The 19,042-nt window shown below is 37.1% G+C and overlaps 1 protein-coding gene across 1 annotated transcript; it reads right to left on the bottom strand.

The window, feature by feature from the left end:
• Positions 1 to 5,131: 5,131 nt before the first annotated feature.
• LOC116130682 (gamma-interferon-responsive lysosomal thiol protein-like) lies at positions 5,132 to 5,808 on the bottom strand. The gene is made up of 2 exons (XM_031416408.1): positions 5,343 to 5,808; positions 5,132 to 5,224 (listed from the first exon to the last, which is right to left on the bottom strand). Exons 1-2 carry the CDS (start codon positions 5,631 to 5,633, stop codon positions 5,132 to 5,134), a joined length of 384 nt encoding a protein of 127 aa, XP_031272268.1. The 5' UTR covers positions 5,634 to 5,808.
• Positions 5,809 to 19,042: the final 13,234 nt, after the last annotated feature.

The following is a 19,042-nucleotide window of genomic DNA, read 5'->3' as shown; positions in this document are numbered from 1 at the left end:
ACATGAGGGTGGTAGCATTTTCATCAATGGTACGAGTTCGAACAAGGTCATCAAATTCATGAGGTACATCTGGAGTATGTTTTGGTGAAGAGGATGATGAACATGAACTGGACTGGGTTAATGGTTGGAACATGAAACATGGAAGAGGTTTGGATCTAGGGTTCATGAAACCAACTTGTTTATTTTTAGGTCTGATACCACACGGTTTACTAGACCTTAGAGATGTTGTCAGAAAATCATGGAGTTTATGCATGTGGGAAACTATGATAGCCGACCTAAGCGAAACCAATCAACACAACGATCGGTCGAAATGATGGTCAAGGCCCTCCTTTTATCCCACACACACATACACCCACACAGATTCCAACATCATCTAAAAGGGCTAGTGAATATTAAACAGCCACATAAATAGAGAACATGAATATAAATGAAGAATATGTACATAAATAAAGAACAAGAACGTAAATGAAAACATAAATATTAAACATGTTAAAGAACATAAATTAAAACATATATGGGATCTTTTGCTATCTATAACATTTTCAGAGTATTACAACACCCTTGAGGTTGAGGAAAACTTAGAAATATGAAAGAAACATGGAAGAAGTATAGGAAAGATGTGTAGAGAAAGTATGGAAGTGTAGAGAAAATATGGAACAGAAGAGTGAGAGAAATAAACAAAAGTGTTTACAAAGTTTACAACAAAGTTCCTCCTCCTCCTGAGAAGTGAAAAGCCTTTATTTATCGATAAAAGAGAGACAACCACTCATAAATGACTCATTAAATACAAGACTAACCTTTTTGACTTTGGTTTTTTTTTTTTTTTTTTTTTCACATTAAGTAGCCTACAATTCTTGACTTTTTACAAAGGATACGAGAGATAATACATTGAGATGGCATATTGCCATTTAGTCCACCCTTATTTTACATAAAGGACACAACTACTTATTTTAGGATACGCGGGTCATTAATCGTTTGACAGATTGGTAACATGCCACGAGTCTTCATCCTGGAAGTCGAGACAACCCATTGATTGAATCTAGTCAGTAGGGATTTGTCGGAGAGATGTATCTGGATGAGTATCTGAAGAAATGCCTGGAATCTGAGATTTTGGCGCTGCAGATGTACGTGGTGCATTCACGTATTGTTGTCACCTGGATTTATGGAGATAGTAATCATGAGACTGCTGAAGCTCTTCTTCCTGCACAGTATCTGGCTGTGAGTCTGGGTACCACCATTCTGGATAAGATGAATTGTCATCGAATTAAGCATTGATGGAACGTATGCATGTCTGTTTGGCTCAGAGTAATTTCTCAGTGTAGTCTGAAGGAAAAAGTTCCCACGGAGCATCATCATGAAAGGATGGCCATATTGCATCTGGAATGATTTGATTTTTTTCAAAAAGGATTTTTTGAATTGATCTAGTCTCAACAGGATGATCAAACATATTATGGACGAGGTCATATGGATAGCAACGATGAAATGTGACTTGATGTTGTGAAAAATATAGGCCGTCAGATCTGATAGAGTGATGTCTGTGAAAAAACAATATAGATTATGCCATTTTGGTAGACATAGGAAAAGAATAAAGCTCGCTGCAGTTAGACAGATCTTCATTCCTGATTTGAAGAACATGATCCTGAAGTTGGTCTTCTTGGTCAACCGTCCAGTAAATTTGACTATTATGTCAAATATTCTCCCCTAGCCAGAAAAGATTCACCATCCAGTAATCCCTCATGGGACATCCCTCCGAAATCTCAACCCAAATCACCTTTAAAACTATCCAAACCTGCCAAATCACCTTACTTCAAACAGCCTTTACCATGTTATCAACAGTCTCTGTGGTGGATTGCCAAAGAAAATAAACCAACCCATTCACCCCTTGCTCATACTCCACCTGTTCAATCCGTCATGATGATCCAATCCCCTGAGCCCACAAAGACAGGACAACATTTTAATTATGACACAAATTTTCCTTCCCTTCAAGAAACTGCCACTCAACAACTAAAAGTGGTTCCTTCCAAAGTTATACAGCCTGATGGATCCACACCCAAACTCTCCCAAGCTGAAGCAGTTCTCAATTGGCAGATTGAAAATGCTTTAGCCCAAAACAAAACCATGACCAGACTTGAACAAAAACAAGATTTAGTAGCTCATCAGGTGGACTCTCAATCTCAAAACCAAACTATGCTGATTTCTCGGCTACAAAAGCAAATTGATCATCTCCAAAACCGTATTGATCAGCTCCATCATGATTTAATGCATATTGTCAGTAGCTCTCATGGCTATTCAGCTCAGTTTCTTCAGAATGAAGCAGAAATGAAGTCATTAAAAACCCAAATGGCATCGCTTCAATAGGAATATCTTAAGCAAAAACTTAGACAACCACAGACTTTCCCTGAAATGTCATTGGTACCAAACCCTTTTGATTCCACAACAGCATGGCCACAACCCTCTTTTTCCCCTTTCCCAAAAATTAGCCAACCGTTGGTCTCACCTCATATACCTTCTGGTGCTGTTCAAGCTTTTGGCAACACTGAACATTTATATGCCAAGCTCCGTAAAGAACGTGATGAAAAGATCAAGCTGGAACGAGACCAAAAGAAGCGAGAAACGTATTCTGCTAGACCTTAGACTCCATCCGCTGATATTCTTGACTCTTTCTCTTCCAGTCACTCAGATCCTCCATCTCTTAAGCCTCATCGTCCTTTATCTAAGGATAAGGCTCCAATGCATATAATGATGATGGAAGACCGCCAACCTTCTGCTAATCCTGACTCTTCAGAAAATCCCGTCTCTTCCAATTTTATGAGCTCTTTTTTGCGAGACATGGTAGAAAGGCAATGTCTTGCCGCCTCGGGTCTATCTCAGGATTCTCTATCTACCTTCCAAATAGAATCAGAAGCCGATATACCTTCGACTGATGAATCCTTTGAAAGTGACTTTGACTCTGACAATGATACTTCTGATCAACATCTTATGTTTATCCCCAACTGATGACTCATCAACCTGAATCGTCCAGACCACCTGTTGTTTCTGAGGTCGATGATGAGATGCCTGAAGGTGATGGTTCCATTCCAGACTCTCCGCCTATGTATCAACAATCTCGTCACACTCCAGCTAAACGTGACTCTTATACAGCCTCAGCAAAGCTCCATACTTTTACCGTCGATGATCTGCCTCCACACAAATGGAGAACTCAAATGTATGAATTTCAGGCCTGGTTACAAGCTGAGATGCTAAAACCTAATGCCCAAGTCTCCACTGTCCTTACGCAGTTTACAACTAGATTTGGTGGCATTCTTCGTGATTGGTGGATAAGTCTTCAGGAGTATAGACAAAATTTGTTCATCCAAATGCCAGATATCAACCAAGCCCTGTATCTCCTGTATGATGAATTCTGTGGATTACCTCACCTTTATGAGAACCAAGTCAGAGAAGAATATTTCAAGATGCGATGCTGTTCTCTAAAAAAGAAAGATCTTGACAGGCATTACAAAGAGATGGTAAAATGATATCATATACTTAGGGGTATGGATGATCCTAATATGAAGCAAGCCTTTTTGGCATCAATTCCTGAATCCCTAAGTCATGAAGCAACCAAGCTTATACAGTCCTAGAACAAACAACTTGGATCCACTTCTCTTGGTGAAATTTACCAGTTTGTTATTCTTGCTCTGGAAAAGCTCTGTTCTCAAAAACAATTTTTTGACGATTATATGAAGCGTTCTAAACAGCTGACAAAGGTTTGTCAAAGACCAGACTTGCAGATTAAATGTAAATCTGATCGCTCATGTTCTTGTCCTACCAAGAAAAAGTTTCATTCCAGACGCATCAAGTTTTCTCCACCTAATGCTCCAGGCAGACGCAACTTTCGACGTTTGAAGCATCGTAAGTTTCTTCGAAAAAGGAAACGCAAAGGAAAACGGTCGAATCGGTGTTATTTGTGTAACCGCCCGGGTCATTTTGCCAAAAATTGTCCAAACAAGCCCAAGCAGTCAGTCAAAATGATGCAACAACTTTCTCAGCTCACAGATATCGATTTTTCTGATGATGATATTGAAAGTTGGTTTTCCATGGATGACGAACCCACTTCAGACACTATTTTCCAGTTTGCAGCCACTGATACTGAGTACTCTGATTCAGATGATTGTCACTATTTCTACCATATCCAACAAGCACCACAATCCCTTCCATCATTAGCCTTCTCATGTCACATACCTACAGCAAAAGTTCAGATCTTCCCCACCAAATACTCCAAGCCCATTTCAGTCATAGCATTTTTTGATACTGGTGCTACTCGTACCATTATCAACCCTAAGATCCCTCCAGCCTCTCAGTGGAAACCTCATTAGGAAATATTCTACACTACTAATAGTGAGACTTTCACTACTCATCTGATTAGCAAACCCATTAAAATCCAAATTTTTCCAGGATGTTTCACTTTTCATAAAGTTTTTGGTTCCGATCTACCTGGCAAAGACATGGTTCTAGGTTTTGATGTTTATTCTAAACTCAATAAACTTAGAATCCTTCCTGATGGTGTTCGATACAAGATGTTTTTCCAATCCTGGACCATACAACCTAATTTATTCCAGATTGAAGGCAATCCTATTGAGCAGATCAAGACCCAGCTTATTTCCCGCTCTTGCGTAGATTCTCATGCTGATTTTTTCACTAAATGTGCTCATCCATTATGGAAGAATTCGGATTTCTTTATCCGTCTTCCATTCATCAAGAGCGAAGATATAAATCCCACTAAAGCTAGTCATTCCGACATGTCACCAGAACATCTCAGTCTTGCCCAACAAGAATGTACTCAGCTTTTATCTCAAGGATTGATTGAACCCGCAGACTCTCAATGGGCATGTGAAGCTTTTTATGTCAATAAATGGGCAGAACAGGCCAGAGAAAAACTCAGACTTGTTATCAATTATCAGCCCTTGAATTTCTTTCTTCGTGATGATAAATTTCCTCTGCCTTCAAGACAAATTCTTTTTGCAAATCTCCATAACGCAAAGATGTTTTCCAAATTTGATCTCAAANTTAAAGTTTTATGTCTTAAAAATTACAATTGAATTGGGAAATTTTCCACTGTATTACCCACAAATTATCATGAAATTTTATAAGCTCATACTACATTGAAACCAAGGCTTACCACGTCAGGCCAGATAGCAATAGCACAAGCTTCCACAGTGTTCAACAAGCATTCAGATGGACCATGCTGCAATAAATAAAATTGAAAACTTTAACTCAATTTAAGCTTTAAGGACTTTCTTCTTATTTCATATTCTTGGAAAGAAAAGAAAACCCAATTGAGAATGATAATAAAACAGTGGGACCTGACAATCGAAGGTGGTGTTGGTGCCGTTTCTGATTTTGGCATTACCCCAAGGGTAAAGATGAAGATCAACGACCGAGAGGAGGTCATCATCTTCAAAGACCTTAACTAAATAATTTATAATAAAATTGGCACTGTACGGACACAATGACTCGTAGTAGAGACCCAATTCGACTTTGTCGGTATCTGAAGGGAAAGTTCTAGAAGCTAAGACAGAACAGGAGAAGAAGAAGAAGCTCAACGAGACCATGCAAAAGCCAAGAGATAGGGGTTTTCTCGGAGGAGAAGCCATGGATAGATACAATTTAAGAGCTGAAAGCTTGATTTTGATTCTCTTTTCTCGTTTTTAGTTAAAAATGAGAGATGGGTTTGTTAGGACAACCTTGCACGTGAAGTTGACACAGAGAAATTCAGTTGTCAGATTGGTAGATTCCTACGATAATTCCACGGAATTTGCTTTATCTCTTTTGTTTTCTTCAATAAATAAGCAAAAACTTATTTTTGGTTTTATATATATACCATTTAATCAAAATGGTATTTTTTTTTTTTTTTTTTTGGATGCTGTATGAAGTAAGGTGATTTGGCAGGTTTGGATAATTTGAAAAGTGATTTGGGTTGAGATTTCGGAGGGATGTCCCATGAGGGATTACTAGATGGTGAATCTTTTCTACCTGGTGGAGAATATTTGACATAATAGTCAAATTTACCAGACGGTTGACCAAGAAGACCAACTTCAGGATCATGTTCTTCAAATTGAGAATGAAGATCTGTCTGACTGCAGCGAGCTTTCTTCTTTTTCTGGTTGGAATAGTTTCGTCTTGGAAGATAATGCTCATCGATTTCCCAAATAGGATCATCACGACATTCCGAGCATTGGCAATCAAGATCAAAGAGAGTGTGACCAGTGACTGGATCATATTGATGATAGATAGAAGCACCAGATTGTTGAAAAGAATGAATGGAAAGTCCAGGTTCCCTATTGCAGTAGTGGGCATGACCGAAGTAATCATGAATTGAGTTTGTCTAAAACTCAAAGGTGGAGCACTGGGAGTTGCTGGAGACTTAAATCTGATAGTTGTTGTCCCATCACTGTTATCATGCATGGTAGATTCTGTAGAAACCATCGAAGTATCTTTTTTGTGAAGAGACTCGTAACTCGTCACCCAAGAGTCGGGTAACAATTTGATCAAATCATCTCTGGAAATTTGTCTGGGAATATTGATACAGTGAGGAGTATTCTGAGAGTCAACAGTAAAGAGCAGTGCATCAGTAGTTGTAGGGATAGCGAGATCAAGATCAAACTTTTTTTTTTTTTTCCTAAGTAAATTGTAATATTATATTTAAAGAGAAAGGATTTACAAAGGCTACAAAAAGGCGGTGAACCTGCAGTGGGACATCCTCGCATAAGGTGTAAAAATAAACGTCTAAGCTTGATGCCTCACAACTTTTTTGGGAGCCTATATAAACCAATATGGGAGACTATATAAACCAATATGGGAGATAAGACCCAAGAGAAATAATCTAACTAAGAAATCAACAAGAAGACACCATCCTCAGGATAATCTCCTGGGTTTGGTTTCAAAACACATACAATGAGACACAAAGAAGACTCACAAGAGAGAAACAAAGATAGTGAGGATGCACCACGACAAAAACTTCACAAAACAATGAGTAACTCAATAAGTTTCTAATCGAGATAACAACATCTCACCCGATCACATGGTCTCCAATAACGTTGGGAGTGAAAAAGGTGTTTTTGAAAATGGTTTTAGGAAATCCCCATGTATCAGCCAGCTTTCTATTTTTGTAGAAAGATTTAATATTGCTAAGTTTCATGGCTTTGTCTCTCACCACACTTTTGATAGTATTGATAATAGTGCGAGAATCCTTGCACTCTCCCCCAAAGATTCTATAATTTCGCTCCTTCCGAACCCAATACACCGCCCTTAGACAAAGCCTACCCAAGGTGACTTTTAGACTCTTACCTTTCCATTTTCTAGCCAAATGGGGGATGTAATCATGCCAAAACATAAGGATTTTACTCCAAATAGATTTAGAAAAAGGGCATGCAAAAAAAAGGTGGTCAAGAGATTCCTTACCTAAGTTACAAAAACAACAATAAGCATTAGTTGTAACACCATACCTCATCAACTTGTCTTTTGTAGGCAATCTCTCCTTTAATGTCATCCACAAGATCATAGAGTACCTTGGAATAGCCTTTGAAAACCACACCAAGTCACACCAATCAACTTTTGCTCTTCTTCCTCTTAAGTATAAGAAGCAGGGTTGTTTCTGCAAAGATTAGAAGTTAAGTAGGGTTGTTTTTGTAAAGAAATAAAATTGTCACCACACGGTGCGTTTTGTAAGCTTTTGTATCAGACTATATAAAGTCTTCTGTAACTAATATTGAGTTAACAAATGTTTTAATAATAGAACAAGAAACAGAGTCTTTCTTCTTTTTCTCTCGATTCATTCATTTCCTTTTATTTTCTTTTTCAAGTCCGTCACTAATCTTTCATTGCAGGACAAGCCTGCCTTCAGTATTCAACAGCAAACTAGCGTTGCCAAAGACTGGTGGATCATCTCGGTTCGCTGTCCAGACTACAGTTTCTCAGGAATTCCAGCAAGAAAAATTCCAACAGCATAGGCTTCCGAAGGCATAGAGACCAGAGCGTAACAGCCATGAAGAGTTTGTGCTGGGTGCTAGAGAAGATCCTAGACTTATATTAAATTGTTTTCGTTGCGCATTAACATTAAAAGATGCACATAAGAGAAAGCATGCAGCATGAAGGAAAAGAAAATGAAATATCTGCATCTTCTGAAATTATTTCGGATAAATTGATCCTGATTTTACGGTAGCGAATGAGAATGACAACTCTGTAATGCATATATTTAAAACTGCGGAGGCCAAAGTCTCCCATACAAGTCAACTTTTGACTCATAGGCATGTATGTTGATTTCATTACCTTTGAATTCACACGAAGAATCAGAAAATATCAAAATATAACTACTGTAGAACGTCGACTCGGTCATATATACATTAGAAAAACAAATAATGAGAAAAAGACATACATAGATGTGCATACAATTTATGAAGATTAACATATTTTCAAAACTATCAATACCATAATATCATGGACATCTAATGAAGAGCCGAAGATCTTGTTTTACATTTTTATAATCTTAAAAGTAATGCGAAACTATTCTCGATATACTTATGTAACAATTATACATGTTCGACATATCATCTCTAATTTCTTGCATTTAGTGTGCTTTGGAATTGTTGTAGGTTAAGAAACAATCAAGTTTTAAGCTGCAACGATACAAAAGTGTGTGGTAAATAATTGATTAAGTTTGAATAATAGATTTTTATAAAAGGACTACAAAAGCTACCTAGGTCCCTTGTTTCATTATTTCCTATCCTATTTTCAATTTTATCCTCAAAATAATTGTTTGTTTTATTATTAAGAAAATACTATTATATTTTCAGTATTTTCTTCAATTATTTTTAAATCTTTTAAATTTATTAATTTAACTAAACACCCTCAGAAAAAAAATTTAAAAATTAACAAAAACACCCTCACCTATCCACATTTATCAGATTTCAACCACCATCGCAGGAAGGTGGTCAGAATCTGGTATAATGGCACACTTTCAGCTAGATCTGATCGAAAAAAAACCATATCGACACACAAAAGGCCAGATCCAATTGATCGTGCTCCGTAACGTGGTCGGAATCTGATAACTGTGGGTGGGGGTATTTTTGTCATTTTAAAAAAATTATATATTAGGGTGTTTAATAAATTAGCAAACCTAAAGAGATGTTTTTGTTAATTTTCAAATCCTATGTTATTATTTCCATCTAGCTCTAAAAATATCAAAAATCCTATCGAAAATAATAAAACAAACACACTTTTCAAAATCAGATTATTTTTTAAGATGATTTTGTATGTTTAAATGACAAAATCAGATTAATTTGAATAATTATTTTTTAAATTGAAAAAACATAGCACAAACTATAGCTGCTTGAATAGCCACCGGGCTATACTACCAGAACAATCACCACCGACACTGGCGACTTTTTCATGCAGTGCCTGGCGACAGCGCCAGTTTCTCGAACATCAACGTGATCCGATCTATGCGATCCAGATGACATCACTGGAAAAAGAGGCGGCGTAAGCCTCATACGGCTAAACGCCACGAAGGAGTCCGACGATGTAACTGGAATAACATAGATCGGCTTGTTTTGATCATTTTGATGCTAGCTGTGTCATTGGACGCACCACGAGAAGGTGGTCGCCGAAAACCACCACCGGTGGTGGTTTGGCATTCCAGTTCTGGCACTAATCCCAAATTCTAGTTTTTTGTTTTTAACTTTTATATATTATTAAATTATTTTAAGAAAATATTTTTTAATATACCACACAGATTACTAGACCTTAGAGATGCTGTCAGAAAATCATGGAGTTTATGCATGTGGGAAACTATGATAGCCGACCTAAGCGAAACCAATCAACACAACGATCGGTCGAAATAATGGTCAAGGCCCTCATTTTATCCCACACACACGTACACCCACACGGATTCTAACATCATCTAAAAGGGCTAGTGAAAATTAAACAACCATATAAATAGAGAACATGTACATAAATAAAGAACAAGAACATAAATGAAAACATAAATATTAAACATGTTAAAGAACATAAAATAAAACATATATGGGATCTTTTGCTATCTATAACATTTTCAGAGTATTACATCACCCTTGAGGTTGAGAGAAATTTAAAAATATGAAAGAAACATGGAAGAAGTGTAGTAAAGATGTGCAGAGAAAGTATGGAAGTGTAGAGAAAATATGGAAATGAAGAGTGAGAGAAATAAACAAAAGTGTTTACAAAGTTTACAACAAAGTTCCTCCTCCGCTCGAGAAGGTAAAAGGCTTTATTTATAGATACAAGGGATACAACCACTCATAAATGAGTTATTAAATACAAGACTAACTTTTTTTACTTTGGTTTTTTTTTTTTTTTTACATTAAGTAGCCTACAATTCTTGACTATGTACAAAGGATACGGGAGATATTACATTGAGATGGCATATTGCCATTTAGTCCACTCTTATTTTACATAAAGGACACAACTATTTATTTTAGGACACGTGGGTTGTTAATCATCTAACAGATTGGTAACGTGCCATGAGTCTTCATCCTGGAAGTCGAGACAACCCATTGATTGAATCCAGTCAGCAGGGTTTTATCGGGGAGATGTATCTGGATGAGTATCCGAAGAAATATCTGGAATCTGAGATGTTGGCGCTGCAGATGTATGTGGTGCATTCACGTATTGTTGTCGCTTGGATTTTTGGAGATAGTAATCACGAGACTGCTAAAGCTCTTCTTCCTACACAGTATTTGGCTGTGAGTCCCGGTACCACCATTCTGGATAAGATGAATTGTCATCGAATTGAGCATTGATGGAACGTACGCATGTCTGTTTGGCTCGAAGTAATTTCTCAGTGTAGTCTGGAGGAAAGAGTTCCCACGGAGCATCATCATGAAAGGATAGCCATATCGCATCTGGAATGATCTGATTTTTTTCAAAAAAGATTTTTTGAATTGATCTAATCTCAACAGGATGATCAAACATATTATGGACGAGGTCATATGGATAGGACCGATGAAATGTGACTTGATGCTGTAAAAAATATAGGCCATCAGATCTGATAGAGTGATGTCTGTGAAAAAACATTATAGACCATATCATACATGGATTGACCACATTTTTCAATGCATTGAAGTTGGTAAGAAAACATGAGGGTGGTAGCATTTTCATCAATGGTACGTGTTTGAACAAGGTTATCGAATTCAGTATGTACATTTGGATTATGGTTTGGTGAAGAGGTTGATGAACATGAACTGGACTGGGTTAATGGTTGGAACATGAAACATGGAAGAGGTTTGGATCTAGGGTTCATGAAACCAACTTGTTTAGTTTTAGGTCTGGATAAATAATCTGCAATGGTGTTGGTGTGACCTTTGATATGCTGGACGGTGAAGGAATATTTACTGAACCATTTTGCCCAGCGAAGTAACTGCTAATGCGAAACTTTTTTCTTGTGGAAACGTAGCATTTGATCAAAAGACTTCATATCCGTTTCAACAAAGAAATGATGTCCAACAAGGTGGAATTCAAACCTTTCAATGGCATTTTTTACTGCTAATACTTCCTTGAAAGTAGAATGATAATGCTGCTGGTGTGGTTTGAATTGTCCACTCTGGTATCCGCACAAATGTCTTACCTTGTCCTCATCTTGTTCAAAAAGTACTGCACCCCAATGAGTGTTACTAGCATCCGTCTGAAGAATTCGTTTCCCCGAAAAAGGAATCTTCAACGGCTGTGTATGGAAGGATGCGCGCTTGAGACTTTTGACTATGTTTGTTTGCTTTTCAGACCACTCTGGAGGATTCTTCTTAAGCATCTGGGAAAGTGGAGTAGTGAAACGAGAAATGTTGGGAATGAAACTGCGCATGTAATTGGCAATTCCCAAGAATTGTTGTATCTCTTTCTTGGTTGTGAGAACATCTGGGAATTTTTGCAATTCATTAGCAATATGAGGCTGAAGATCATACTTGCCATCAGCAATCACCATACCAAGAAAATCAATCTTTGTTTGTCCTAACTGCATTTTCTTCTCAGATAGCATGATACCATAAGTGTGGATGATATCAGCAAAGTCACGAAGAAGACGTATATGAGATTCCTCATCTTTTGAAAAGAGAAGGATATCATCGATATAAATGAGACATGTATGCAGAAGGGGAGCAAAAATCTTCGTCATGGCTTTCTGAAACAAGGAAGGAGCGACTTTAAGTCCAAAAGGCATGACTGTCCACTGGTAGTGTTGATTGGGAATGCAGAAAGCAATCTTATGACGATCATCAGGATGAATTCCAATTGCCAAAATCCAGCTTTGAGATAAAATTTGGAAAACATCTTTGCATTATGGAGATTTTCAAAAAGAATTTGTCTTGAAGGCAGAGGAAATTTATCATCATGAAGAAAGAAATTCAAGGGCTGATAATTGATAACAAATCTAAGTTTTCCTCTGGCCTGTTCTGCCCGTTTATTGACATAAAAATCTTCACATGCCCATTGAGAGTCTGTGGGTTCAATCAATCCTTGAGATAAAAGCTGAGTACATTCTTGTTGGGCAAGACGGAGATGTTCTGGTGACATGCCGGAATGACTAGCTTTAGTGGGATTGATATGTTCACTCTTGACGAATGGAAGACGGATAAAGAAATCCGAATTCTTCCATAATGGATGAGCACATTTAGTGAGAAAATCAGCATGAGAACCTGCACAAGAGCGGGAAATAAGCTGGGTCTTGATCTGCCCAATAGGATTGCCTTCAATCTAGAATAAATTAGGCTGTGTGGTCCAGGATTGGAAAAATATCTTGTACCGAACACCATCAGGAAGGATTCTAAGTTTATTGAGTTTAGAATAAACATCAAAACCTAGAACCATGTCTTTGCCAGGTAGATCGGAACCAAGAACTTTATGAAAAGTGAAACATCTTGGGAAATTTTGGATTTTAATGGGTTTGCTAATCAGATGTGTAGTGAAAGTCTCACTATTAGCAGTGTAGAATATTTCCTGATGAGGTTTCCACTAAGAGACTGGAAGGATCTTAGGGTTGATAATGGTACGAGTAGCACCAGTATTAAAAAATGCTATGACTGAAATGGGCTTGGAGTATTTGGTGGGGAAGATCTGAACTTTTGCTGTAGGTATGTGACATGAGAAGGCTAATGATGGAAGGGATTGTGGTGCTTGTTGGATATGGTAGAAATAGTGATAATCATCTGAATCAGAGTACTCAGTATCAGTGGCTGCAAACTGGAAAATAGTGTCTGAAGTGGGTTCGTCATCCATGGAAAACCAACTTTCAACATCATCATCAGAAAAATCAATATCTGTGAGCTGAGAAAGTTGTTGCATCATTTTGACTGACTGCTTGGGCTTGTTTGGACAATTTTTGGCAAAATGACCCGGGCAGTTGCACAAATAACACAGATTAGACCGTTTTCCTTTGCGTTTCCATTTTCGAAGAAACTTGTAGTGCTTGAAACGTCGAAATTTGCATCTGCCTGGAGCATTAGGTGGAGAAAACTTGATGCGTCTAGAATGAAACTTCTTCTTGGTAGGACAAGAACATGAGCGATCTGATTTGCATTTGATTTGTAAGTCTGGTCGTTGACAAACCTTTGTTAGCTGTTTAGAACGCTTCATATAATCATCAAAAAATTGTTTTTGAGAACAGAGCTTTTCCAGAGTAAGAATAACAAACTGTTAAATTTCTCCAAGAGAAGTGGATCCAAGTTGTTTGTTCTGGGACTGCATAAGCTTGGTTGCTTCATGACTTAGGGATTCAGGAATAGATGGCAAAAAGGCTTGCTTCATGTTAGGATCATCCATACCTTTAAGTATATGATATCGTTTTACCATCTCTTTGTAATGCCTGTCAAGATCTTTCTTTTTTAGAGAACAGCATCGCATCTTGAAATATTCTTCTCTGACTTGGTTCTCACAAAGGTAAGGTAATCCATAGAATTCATCATACAGGAGATACAGGGCTTGGTTGATATCTAGCATTTGGATGAACAAATTTTGTCTATACTCTTGAAGACTTATCCACCAATCACAGAGAATGCCACCAAATCTAGTTGTAAACTGCGTAAGTACAGTGGAGACTTGGGCATTAGGTTTCAACATCTCAGCTTGTAACCAGGCCTAAAATTCATATATTCGAGTTCTCCATTTGTGTGGAGGAAGATCATCGACGGTAAAAGTATGGAGCTTTGCTGAGGTTGTATAAGAGTCACGTTCAGTCGGAGTATGATGAGATTGTCGATACATAGGCGGAGAGTCTAGAATGGAATCATCACCTTCAGGCATCTCATCATCGACCTCAGAAAAAACAGGTGGTCTGGACGATTCAGGTTGATGGGTCATCAGTTGAGGATAAACATGAGGCTGTTGATCAGAAGTATCATTGTCAGAGTCAAAGTCACTTTCAAAGGATTCATCAGTCGAAGGTATATCGGTTTCTGATTCTGTTTGGAAAGTAGATAGAGAATCCTGAGAAAGACCCGAGGCGACAAGACGTTGCCTTTCTGCCATGTCTCGCAAAAAAGAGCTCATAAAATTGGAAGAGACGGGATTTTCTGAAGAGTCAGGATTAGCAGAAGGTTGGCGGTCTTCCATCATCATTATGTGCATTGGAGCCTTATCCTTTGATAAAGGACGATGAGGCTTAGGAGATGGAGGATCTGAGTGACTGGAAGAGAAAGAGTCAGGAATATCAGCGGATGGGGTCTGCGGTCTAGCAGAATACTTTTCTTGCTTCTTTTGTTCTCGTTCCAGCTTGATCTTTTCATCACGTTCTTTGCGGAGCTTGGCATATAACTGTTCAGTGTTGCCAAAAGCTTGAACAGCACCGGAAGGTATATGAGGTGAGACTAAAGTTGGCTAATTTTTGGGAAAGGGGAAAAAGAGGGTTGTGGCCATGCTGTTGTGGAATCAAAAGGGTTTGGTACTAATGACATTTTAGGGAAAATCTGTGGTTGTCTGAGCTTTTGCTTAAGATATTCCTGCTGAAGCGATGCCATTTGGGTTTTTAATGACTTCATTTCTGCTTCCTTCTGAAGAAACTGAGTTGAATAGCCATGAGAGCCATTGACAATGTGCATTAATTCTTGATGGAGCTGATCAATCCAGTTTTGGAGATGATCAATTTGTTTTTGTAGCTAAGAAATCAGCATAGTTTGGTTCTGAGACTAAGAGTCCACCTGATAAGCTACTAAATCCAATTTTTGTTCAAGTCTGGTCATGGTTTTGTTTTGGGCTAAAGCATTTTCAGTCTGCCAATTGAGAACTGCTTCAGCTTGGGAGAGTTTAGGGGTGGATCCATCAGGCTGTATAGCTTTGGAAGGAACAACTCTCGGTTGTTGAGTGGCAGTTTCCTGAAGAGAAGGAAAATCTGTAGCATAATTGAAATGTTGTCCTGTCTTTGAGGGCTCAGGGGATTGGATCATCATAACGGATTGAACAGGGGGAGTATGAGCAAGGGGTGAATGGGTTGGTTTATGTTCTTTTGCAATCCACCGTAGAGACTGTTTATAACATGGTAAAGGCTGTTTAAAGTAAGGTGATTTGGTAGGTTTGGATAGTTTTAAAGGTGGTTTAGGTTGAGGTCTCGGCGGGATGTCCCATGAGGGATTACAGGATGGTGAATCTTTTCTGGTTGGTGGAGAATATTTGACATAATAGTCAAATTTACCAGACGGTTGACCAAAAAGACCAACTTTAGGATCATGGTCTTCAAATCGGGAATGAAGATCTGTCTGACTGCAACGAGCTTTCTTCTTTTTCTGGTTGGAATAGTTTCGTCTTGGAAGATAATGCTCATCGATTTCCCAAATAGGATCATCATGGCATTCCGAGCATTGGTAGTCAAGATTAAATGGAGTGTGACCAGTGACTAGATCATATTGATGATAGACAGGAGCACCAGATTGTTGAAAAGAATGAATGGAAAGTCCAGGTTCCTATACTACAGTAGTGGGCTTGACCAAAGTAATCATGAATTGAGTTTGTCGAAAACTCAAAGGTGGAGCACTGGGAGTTGCTGGAGACTTAAATCTGATAGTTGTTGTTCCATCACTGTTATCATGCAGGGTAGATTCTGTAAAGACCACTGGAGTTTCTTTTTTGTGAAGAGACTTGTAACTCGTCACCTAAGAGTCAGGTAACAATTTAATCAAATCATCTCTAGAAATTTTCCTGGGAATATTGATATAGTGAGGAGTATTCTGAGAGTCAACAGTAAGGAGCAGTGCATCAGTAGTTGTAGGGATAGCAAGATCAAGAGCATGGTCTTGGATTCGCCAAACCATTTGATAATGCAAAGTAGCTGCAATACTTCCTGGATTTAAAGCTGCACCAACGATTTGTAATTGAACTTTAAGAGCCTTAGAGCAATGAACATCAGAGAGGGACATGTTGAAATTAGGAAACAGCGTCATAATGACTGTCCCAGCATTCAAAGTTGTCTGTGCTGTCCCTATACAAGCATGTTGATATTGAACAAATCTGGTGTCCAATAAAGCAATTCGAACAGAGACTGGGAGTCCTTTTCTGCCATGATAAGAGAGAGCGAGCCGGATAGCGCCAAAGTGCACATGAGAGTATCCTTCACGGATCCATTAAGTAATGGAGTCTTGAGGGATTTCCAAAGTAACATATTGTTCTTGGGATGTGGCTGGAATTTGACACTTGTCAAAATTACTAGTCTGGACATACTCTTTGTCTTGCTTTCTTGAAGGATGGACAAGAGTTTTAAAGGTTTTAGACAAAGAAGACGAGGACTTGGAAAAGGCTGTATAAGGATTTACAATAGGAGGGATAGTGTCTTGGATTTTTTGATTTTCTGGGATATAAGATATTTCATGCAAACTGTCTATTTTAGAAGAAGATCTAGATAAGCTAGTATTTATGGGAGCAGTAAACGTAGATAAAGCTGAAGAAGATTCCATGTGTGTAAGTTCAACCTCTTGGATGTGTAATATCACCTCAAATGATAAGGATAGCGTAAGACCCAAATATGACATATAAACATAACATATGAAACAGAGAAATAAAACATAACCAAAACTTAGAGGAGCCAATATCCCAGGGGAGGTAATCCTCCGCACACGCAGAAATTGGAACCAATAAGTAACTTAAAGAAGCCAATATCCGAGGGGAGGTAATCCTTCGCACACGCAGAAATTGGAATCTATAAGCGGTTTGGCTCTGATATTGTAGAGACAAATATAAGTCCCTTTTTATCTTTATACACACAACCGCAATTTGAAAATCTACTTCTTCAAACATAACATTGTATATTATAAATATCAATTTAAGAATTTGTTTAACGAAACACTTTGAAAATCATTTCCAAAGCACATTATTTTCAAAGTTTCAAATTTTTTTTTTTTTCAAAAAAATGGAAATATCATAACAAAGACTGAGGAAATATATATTGTAGAACAACTAACATTTGACTGCTTTAAATAAAATATATTTGAAAGGAAAAATAAGAGAATTAATTGGTATACATAAACATATATACCAATTAATTGGAAAAAAACATATATTTGACTGTATAAAGTCTTTGGTAATAATGATAGTGCAAGTGTTGACTCATTCAAGGGTTAATTAATTTTCTTGTGTATATTTTTCTCTGCTCATTAAAGGGTAGAATACTATTTTGGCGTCCCTTATACTATACACCTTTGAATGAATCTTCGACAAGATTTTTAACATTATCAAGAAGCAGTTTATACATATTATGAGTCATATTTCACATTCTAGCTACTAGCTACAATCAAGCAAAGCTTGATCAATGGCTTGAATCAAGCAAAGCTTGATTTTAGCCATTAGGAATTGAATTCGTTTATCAACAAATTCGTTTTTTTCGATTCAAAAGCTGATTTTCTCATATTTTATAAGGAATTGAATTTCCCCATTAGATTTACCAAAACCAATTCCCCAAAATAAATATGGAATAATCATAACTAATATGTATGGAATTATATAACTGTATTGTAGATAAACACATATTATACAGTAGCCAATCGCAGATTTGCAATTACCCATAAAACTAGAATAAGATTTTAACATAATTCCAAAATTGCTAAATCAAAGCCCAAATTAATATAGGTAACTTGCTCAAAACCATAATTCCCAATTTCAATCAAACACATTGGAACTTGACATATGTATATTTATAAATTAAATTGAAAGGAAATGAATACTAAACTAGAGATATTGCTCTGATACCAAATAAAAGCAATATGTCATCAATTTAATAAATCAAAAGCAAAAGTCCAAGAACATATCTCCAACCATAGCAATTAGTTTCCAAATACTATAGGAGACACTTGAGATTGACTCTAGTCTATCCAAGACTTCATTCCATGTATATATAGAGAATCACTGACTTTCTTGTAGATTAATGTCCTATTTTCCCTCTGTGTAATATTTAGTTTTATGTAAAAATATTACATAATCTGTATTTTTTCTAATCCATCAAAGAAGAAGTTGTATATAGGGAAGTTACCACTGATAACTGATGGAAAGTTACAAGTAACTGATGTGAGAAGTTAATAATAATAATAATAATAATACAGTAAAACCTCTTTATAATGATACTCTATGTATGAATAAACTCTACATAGTCATAAAAAATTATATTCTCAATTTGGGATAGTTATAAATAAGAATAAACTCCACATTGTAATAAGTTATAATTTTTTTAATTCCCATCTTAAGGAAAGTTGCCTCCACATAGTAACAATTATATGTATATTGTAAAAAAATATATGCTATAATACATTAAAGGTTTAAGATGAAATAAAATATTTATTTAAAGTTGTTTGGGACAATAAATTATGCTTTAGACTTGTTACCATATCTTTTAACTTGCAGACACATTACTCGCTAACATGAACATTTTCTTGTTGAAGCCAAAACATTTCTAGCTTCTCAAGCATATTTAGAGCTTATGGGTATGAAACTTTTTGTATTTCCGTACTATCATCCTCATAATTATTTCCTTTCTCTTCTTGTCTAATTGTGGCATTGATTTATTCTT

The sequence above is a fragment of the Pistacia vera genome, unplaced genomic scaffold (assembly GCF_008641045.1).
Source record: "Pistacia vera cultivar Batoury unplaced genomic scaffold, PisVer_v2 Contig223, whole genome shotgun sequence".
Classification (NCBI taxonomy): domain Eukaryota; kingdom Viridiplantae; phylum Streptophyta; class Magnoliopsida; order Sapindales; family Anacardiaceae; genus Pistacia; species Pistacia vera.
This window is presented reverse-complemented; position numbering and strand designations above follow the sequence as displayed.

What these genes read in the sequence shown, in the direction of transcription:
- LOC116130682 (XM_031416408.1), bottom strand. Translation starts at nt 5,633, where the DNA reads ATGGCTTCTCCTCCGAGAAAACCCCTATCTCTTGGCTTTTGCATGGTC. An exon ending in ACACCACCTTCGATTGTCAG is followed by an intron (nt 5,225 to 5,342) that starts GTCCCACTGTTT and finishes TATTTATTGCAG; the next exon opens with CATGGTCCATCTGAATGCTT.